Source organism: Furipterus horrens, unplaced genomic scaffold (genome assembly GCF_987537825.1).
Source record: "Furipterus horrens unplaced genomic scaffold, mFurHor1.1.pri manual_scaffold_21, whole genome shotgun sequence".
NCBI lineage: Eukaryota > Metazoa > Chordata > Mammalia > Chiroptera > Furipteridae > Furipterus > Furipterus horrens.
Genome location: NW_028327191.1, coordinates 1,933,074 through 1,940,570, shown reverse-complemented (window position 1 = coordinate 1,940,570; position 7,497 = coordinate 1,933,074). Strand labels below are relative to the sequence as shown.

At 58.4% G+C, this 7,497-nt stretch overlaps 1 protein-coding gene across 3 annotated transcripts in view; it reads left to right on the top strand.

Moving 5' to 3' along the window:
* Nucleotides 1-982: 982 nt before the first annotated feature.
* WDR20 (WD repeat domain 20) overlaps nucleotides 983-7,497 on the top strand; it is a 45,492-nt gene continuing 38,977 nt past the window's right edge. For 2 of the 3 annotated variants that reach the window (XM_090265596.1, XM_090265595.1), the window contains exon 1: nucleotides 983-1,267. In XM_090265596.1, the coding sequence (XP_090121722.1) occupies nucleotides 1,019-1,267 (249 nt within the window). In that variant the 5' untranslated portion in view covers nucleotides 983-1,018. Of the gene's footprint in view, nucleotides 1,268-3,591; nucleotides 3,651-7,497 lie in introns of those variants that run through there. The other variant, XM_090265597.1, reaches the window with a different exon arrangement.

Here is a 7,497-nt window from a genome sequence, read left to right as displayed (position 1 = left end):
AACGCGCCAAGACGCCCAGGTGGTCCGCTTCCCCACGCGTGCCGGCCGCTGCGCACGCAGACGCAGTGCCCAAGATGCCCACCCTGTGTCTGGGCGACGACTTCGCAGACTCCACCGGGCCTTCTGCAGAAAGATTCAGTGGCCTCTGAATTTATTAGGGGCTCTTCGCGAACGACGGAGCGAGAGAGGCGACGCCTCCTCGGACGGTCTCTGGTCTCTGGTCCCGCCCCTGCTCCTTCTCCCCGGCAGCAGGGAGGACAGACTTCCGCGCCGACACAGCCCAGCGCCTTAGGACCAGCTAACGCTCCCCGGGACGGGCGCCCCGCTCGGGCCCGGCGGACACACGTGCTGCGCGCCCCGACACGCCGCCCTCCCTGGGCCGCGCCGAGGACGCGTGCTGAGCCGCAGGACGCTGGTCCCAGGCGCCTTCTCGGAGACCGACGCAGGTCGGTGCAGAGGGGGTCCCACGGCCGGGCGGCGAGGCCGAGGGCAGGCCCCAGGGGGCGGGGAGCGCCCGCAGCCCGTCCCGAAGGCCGAACACTGGGGCTCCGGCGCTCCGCTTGCGGCCGAGGCGGACGGCGGCCGAGGCTCCCCCAGTTTCTCCAGATCCCGGGGCCCCTCGGGGTAGGGCCGCCCCGAGGTCACCCCCATGCTCGCGACGCAGCCCCGCCTCGGCATCCCCCACGAGAGGCCGGCCCGGCCAGGGCGGCGGACACCGGCGCAGCGCTCCCCCGCCCCGGGGCGGAGCCGGCCTCACCTGCGCCGCGACGCGGGCGCCCCGGGCCGCGCCCAGGGGAGGAGCCTGCGGACGCCCCGCCGCGTGCAGCGCCAGGTGAGCACGCCTGCGCAGTGGGGCCGTAAACAAGCCCGCCCCTTCCCCGCGCCCCGCCCCCGCCGGGCCGGCGCGCGGGTGGGAGGGGCCGCGAGGGAGAGGCGGGGGCGGGGCGCCCGCCCGGGGCGCGCCTGCGCGGTGGGCGTGATCCGGGCACTCGGGGCAGGATGAACGCTGCTTTCCAAGATGGCGACGGAGGGAGGAGGGAAGGAGATGAACGAGATTAAGACCCAGTTCACCACCCGGGAAGGTCTGTACAAGCTGCTGCCGCACTCGGAGTACAGCCGGCCCAACCGGGTGCCCTTCAACTCGCAGGGGTCCAACCCTGTCCGCGTCTCCTTCGTAAACCTCAACGACCAGTCTGGCAACGGCGACCGCCTCTGCTTCAATGTGGGCCGGGAGCTCTACTTCTATATCTACAAGGGGGTCCGCAAGGTACCGACCCGGGCGTCAGCGGGGCCGCCGGCGGCGCGGGCGGGGGCCGGGAGCAGGGCGGTGACAGCGGGGTCCTGGGCGGCCGAGCGGGGCGGCCGTCGCGCTCACTTCTGAGTGGGCCGGTAACTCCGCCGGGGCGCTCCCCGAGCGGGGGGACTGCGGGGGGCGCGGTGGGGGCGGCGCGCGGGGAGGCGGCCGCGTGCCCGCCGCCAGGGTCCCGCAGGCTCCGACACGGCCGGGGAGCGGGCCTGCGAGTCCCCGGAAGAGGTGTGGTGGCCGTCGGGTCGCGCAGGCGGCCTCGCCCCCGGGCAGGGTCGGGAGTCTCGCCCCGGGCCGCCGCACCTGCCGCCGCTCTGACACGTCCCGGGAGCCTCCGCCGTTCGCACCTGCTCTTCCCGGGCCCGCCGAGGGGTCACTGCTGCCACCGTGCCCGCCGGGGGCGGGGGGGCGTGCGGCGGCGGCCGACTGCGGCGGGAGGGCCCGGTGACGTTGCCCGTGCCCGGGGCCGGCTCCCGGGGCCCCGGGGGGGGCGCGCCCAGGCCGGCCAGGGCCCCGGGCGAGGCGGGCGGCTCAGCGGTGCCTCCGCGGAGCGGGCCCCCGCCCCCTGCCGCGTCTCCCTGGGAGAAGCCGCTGGGTCGAGCCTTCCTGTCCTCCTGTCCCTGGGGCCTGGGGTCGCGGGCTGGCCTTCGGGAGACGGGGGAAGGGACGCGCGCCGCGGCCCCGGGAAGGCGGGAGCGGGTTGTGGGTGCTCGGTCGGTGTGAAAATAAAGGGGGGACGGGAGCGCGACCCTTCCTCGGAGACCCCGTCCGGCGGCGGCGGCGGCTCCCGAGGTAGCAGGCGGGCTCGTGTGGGCGGCGCTCACGGGTGCCCCGCTGCGTGGGAGCCGAGCCCGTGGGAGCCGCCGGACCGGACTCCTCCCCCTCGGGCCCGGGCTCGGGCCGGTGCGAGGTCGTTAGCGGTCGGGGGCAGAGGTTTCAGCCCCGGTCCCGGCTCTGCCGCTGACCGTGGACGAGTCGTTTAACTTCTCTCGGCACCTCTTTCCGACCGCCCTGACCTCCGAAGCCCGAAACACCCGTGGGTGTGGAGGTAAAACGAGCGCGACGACCGACTGTCACCGGGAGCCGCCACCCCGACGGTGGTGCAAGGACCGAACGGATCAGCTCTTTTCCTGGGACGGACGTTAGAATTCGAAGTTATTGAAATCTACTTGTACCATAAAGAGGGCATGGGAACTAAGCTCGCTCGCAGTTGCTCCTGTAGGTGTTGTATTTAAGAAGTTTCTCTGCGAGTGTGTGACTTCTGGAGCCTTCCGTGGGAAGCCGTGTGCGGGCCTGGTAGCCCCGGCTTGCGGCATACAGACGGGCCCCTTGCCTGGAAGCAGCGAGACCGCGTCCTCCTCAGTGGGGTGCGAGTCAGCGGAAGGGGCGCCTGGAGAGCTCTCCCAGACTCCACGCGGGAAACTTGTTTTAAGGCAAAATCTTAAACATGGAACTTTGCCTTTAGCTGCTTAATTTATTTAAGCACTTTAACTTGTTAATGTAAAATTCCATTTTGACATCATGTCTCGTAATAGATTTGCAGTAGATGGTAGACATTTCAGCTCTCGTCTGGCCATTGTCATTTAAATTTTTTTCCATGAGTGAATTTGCATTTATTATTTCTGAGTATGTGATGTTTTTGTGACCATTTTCTGATTTTAAAATAGAGCAGATTGTGTTCCTTAATCACAAACCAAAATTCACTTTTTGGGGTTAGGAGTTATAAATCTGTTGTTGACAGTTGGTCATTCTGACTTTTTTCTTTTTTTCACTTTTTTCTTTAGAGCATAAAAGTTTTACAACAACTTTTCAGAGCATTCACAAGTTCTGATTTGGATGGATACATTCAACTTAAATCTGTGTGTAGAATAAGGGAACTAGGTCTCTTAAGCCCTGGCCAGGTGGCTCAGGTGGTTGGAGTGTCGTCCTGTACCCGGGAAGGTTGTACGTTTGATCCCGGGTCAGGGTGCATGCTGGGATTGTGGGTTCAATCCCCAGTTGGGGTGCATATGGGGGGGCAACTGATTTATGTCCCCCACCCTCATCCCTCCCTCCCTTCCCCTCTCTCTCAAATCAGTAGAAACATATCCTCTGGTGAGGATTTTTTTTTAAAGGTCTCTTTAAAAACGTCCTGGCAGGTGTGGAGTTGTGGGGAATGGAGTGGATGAGGAGCCGAGAGGTGTAATCGTGGTCCTTTGAAAACACTCCCAGGTCAGGTTCTCAGCTAGAGGGGCCTCCGAGCGGCTGCAGCGGGACCCACGGAGAAAAGCGCGGCTGGAGCCCGGGCAGACCTGCGCCGCGGGCTGCCTCACGAAGACTCAGCCGAGTCGCAGCCACTGTCTTGGTGAGAGGAGACCCTTCCAGCCTTTGGTCACACGTGCCATATGCTCCAGGCGTCTCAGGACTGACCCCAGCGCTTGGCCCCGTGTCGCCTCGCCGGGTCTTGATAGCGGTCCTGCGAGGAGGCGGAAGCGTCTTTTCCCAGCTGGGGTTCCGAATGGGGTTTCCGCTGGAGGGGACGGAGTTTTGTGAATCTGTGCTGCTGACTGACGGTAACGTGAACGTTGGCCTCATGCTGGCACGAGACATCTCTGCAGAGGTTTGAGTAACTACTGTGATGATAATGACACTGGGTAAGGTGACGTGGGGGCCCACGAGGCAGCCAGGCCCTGTGTCTCTCCCGAAGGGCTTTCAGCCACTAGCTCTCAGGCCTCTCTGCAGCCTGCTTGGCTTTCCATGGTAAAAAAGAGGTGGTTTTGGGATAAAGAGGCCAGAAGTGGCTGGGCCTATTGGACCAACCCTTTCCTTGTCCGCCATCTAGGCCTCAGCCAGAACGTCACTTCCGCAGCAGACCCTTCTCTGCATCCGCAGGCTGGGCCGGTTGCTTTCTGAGTTCGGTGTTCTCGGAGCACCCTGGACTTGGCCTTGCTAGCACGTCTAAAAATTTCTGATTCTTTGGGTGATAATCTGACTGTCTCTTCCGTAAACTAAGCTCCCTTAGAACAGAGACCACGTCTTTTCTGCCTCCTTGGTCTTTCTAGTGCCCAGCAGCGTGTTCAGCATAGAGTAGGCCCTTACTGTTTACTTCTTGAGTAAATGACTGAATAAGACCCTCCTGTCCATCCATGTCATACTTTAAAGGGTCTTTAGAGGCTGAAAACCTACTCAGTTTTGGGCCCAAAAGTAACACGTGTTCTTAGTAGCTCACATCTTTTTAATGACAGGGAAAATTACTGTTAGCAGGTTATACATTTGGCTTTCTTACAGCTGGGAATTTGTGGAGCAAGTGACAGTGAAGTAATGGAGAGGAACCAAATGGCTCAGATTACTTCTGATCTTCTGATGTCAAACCATGTTACCCACCAGATCTTTATAATAACAAACACCTTCTTAAGGCTGTACGAACTCAGAATTACTTGGCAGTCAAGTCAGAGCCTCACCCCCCACCGCCCAGCTTGAGGTTTCAGGCCTCAGGTGCGCCACCCAGAGGTGTCACTGGAGCAGCCCCTGCAGTGGGCGGGCCACAGCCTTAGGCCGCTGGCAAGGCCTTCCCGCTCTTAACGTCGCACGGTCCTGCGCTCAGTCGTTTGTAAAGAAGGAAATTCATCTTTCTGCTGGGAAGATGTCTTCACGTCTTGTGGTCAGTGTCTGCTTCTTGAGTGGGAAGTGGGAGGAGCGCGGAGGCTGGGAAAGCCAGGTGAGCAGGCCCTCGTGCTGGGGAAGCTTCACGCCCACTGGGTTGAGGCGGGCTGGGCCGGGAGAGCCCCGTAGGAGCAGCTCAAGTAGTTTTAGGCAGAGTTACCCAGGACGGTAATGGGTTGGCTTGGGGGAGAGATGGTGCTCGCGCGGTCTGTATGGAAGATACTCTGACAAGGGCTGTGGGACACCCGTTGGTGGCTGAGGAACGCTCGCTTTGTGTGGGAGGGTGGCCTGGGTGGCTCCTACCCCCTCCCCCGCCTAGTTGTAGGTGCTGGACTGCTCCAGAGGGGGTCATGTTCTTCACCCCTTCCTCCCGTCTGTAGTTCCCGCACCTCTCTGCTCCCCGTTTACGGTTTCCAAAGAGGCTTAGGAGCCTAGAACTGTTTAAATCAAATTTACGTGGAGAAATTTTGTACTTAGTATGGGACATGTGGAATTGAGTAGAGACGTATGTGTTTTTCCCATTAAGGACTGCTTAATGAGCTCTGGACTATTACTAAAAACTTAGCGATTTGACTGTCCAGTCTCATATAACTGAGGGGAAAGCGTCTTAATTTCTCCCAGCAGCCTCGGGAAGCTCATGCGATGTCGTGGTTCTCGACCTGGAAACGGAGAGCAGTGATGAGGCTTTGAAGGACTCCGTGGGCGGGTATCAGCAACGGCAGGGACGTCCCAGAGCACAGCGGCAAATCCACGGGATAGTCACGAGTGTCATTCTTCAATAAGCACATGTTTACGGGCACACCTGCCAGATGCGAGTTCCTGTTCTGGGTGCTGGGTGTAGACCAAGTCTCCACCCTCAGAAAACCTGTCACCTATATTTATTATCGATGAGTTCATCTAGTGACTTAATTTAAGTGTTTATTGTGCTCTGGTAGAAAACCTGAGCAAGAATCAAAACATAGTGGATTTTGTCACTGACTCGTTTTGCCAGACGTCAAAAGAACCTTGTTTTAAAAATAAATGTGAAGATTTTTGTAGTTTGGTATTTGATGTCTTAGAGACCAATTTTATTTATATTTAATGAGGTTAGTTTGTGCAGAAATTTGAAATGTGGCCCTGTTTGGTTATTTAGGAATAGACATCAAAAATGGAAATAACTTTGATTGGTAGACATTCTCAGTTTTAATTTTCAGGGCATTTTTGAGTTGAGAATAGCAGTGACAAGTTACCTTGTCCTCTAAACGCTTGGCACCTGTTTTTGATAACAGAGTATAGAGACTGCCTTGCTGTAAAAGCACCCGCACTCATCGGTGCTAACTGCAGGGTGCCACGGAGGGGAATGCGGACGCTTCAGGCCCGCGGGAGCACGTGTGTGTGCGCTGACGGCGGGGACAGCAGGCGGCACGAGCAGGGCAGTGTCGGGAATTCAGGAGTAAAGGTGAGGTGTCTCTCTTCCGCGCAGGGGGGGAGTCATGGGTGGGTCTCACACAGATGATTTGCCCTGAAATGGTGTGTGCACTCACGTGTTTGTCAACCTGCTGGCCTTAGTTTCTGGCTTCAGAAACGCTCATCTTCACGTCTGATGGCGCTTTAGTTGGCAGTTGCTCTGATCGTTCCGCGTTTTCTCAGCCTCACAGCTTCTCTGTCGGTTGGTTGGTTGTGAACTGAGTAGTGTTTTGCATTGTTAATTGTATTTTGTAACGTGGATTTTCAGGAAGTGGAGTATACCGTACTGAAAGCGTGCCGTGTCAGTGCGGGCTGCACTCCGTCTCGTGCAGCAGCTGGAGAACGGGCCTGATGCTAGCCTTTATAAGAAAGAAGCAACAGTCGTTCATGAGGAGTGCGTTTATAAGGGTTTTATATTTTAAGAGTAAGACTAGGAATATTTCAGCGTGTTCTCAACTAACTGCGTGGTCGGCCACGCCTGTGACCTGGAGCTGCTCCTCCTTCAGCGTGTCCACAAGCAGCTCCCTGGAGCCCTCGGCTCCCGCTGCCACGGCAGAACTGGTGCATGTGCTCCTTCTCGTCCCCTCCTGTGACCTGCATTTCAGAGGCTCCGTCTTGACTTAATGTGTCATTTAATAAACATACTGGAAATCCAAGTATGAGACACGATCCCTGGCCTGGGGAGGGCTGTCATCTCACCAAGGAGACCGGAGCTTCGCACACTCATTCCCGCCGTCAGGATTCACTGCCGGCCTGCTCTGGGAAGCCCCTGCCATCGAGGGGCTCGCGGTCCAGCGGATCTAGAAGTGGCTCATTCAGCTCACACTTACAGGACTTGCAGACCCAAAGACAAAGCAGACCTGGTCCCTGCCTGAAGTGCCTACAGCCTGCTGGTGAGCAGTGCAGGCGGTGTCAGCGCTTTTCAACAGTATGCACTTATTAGGGCTTATTAATCTGAATAGAATTTGGGGGGTATAGGAAAAAGCATTTTACATCCTGTAACTGAATTTTAACATGTCCTTCAGTTGTGAATATAGGCAACCAGTCACAGTATTAACAGAGTGAGACTTCCTCACCAGTGAAAATCACGGATGGTTGCGTAT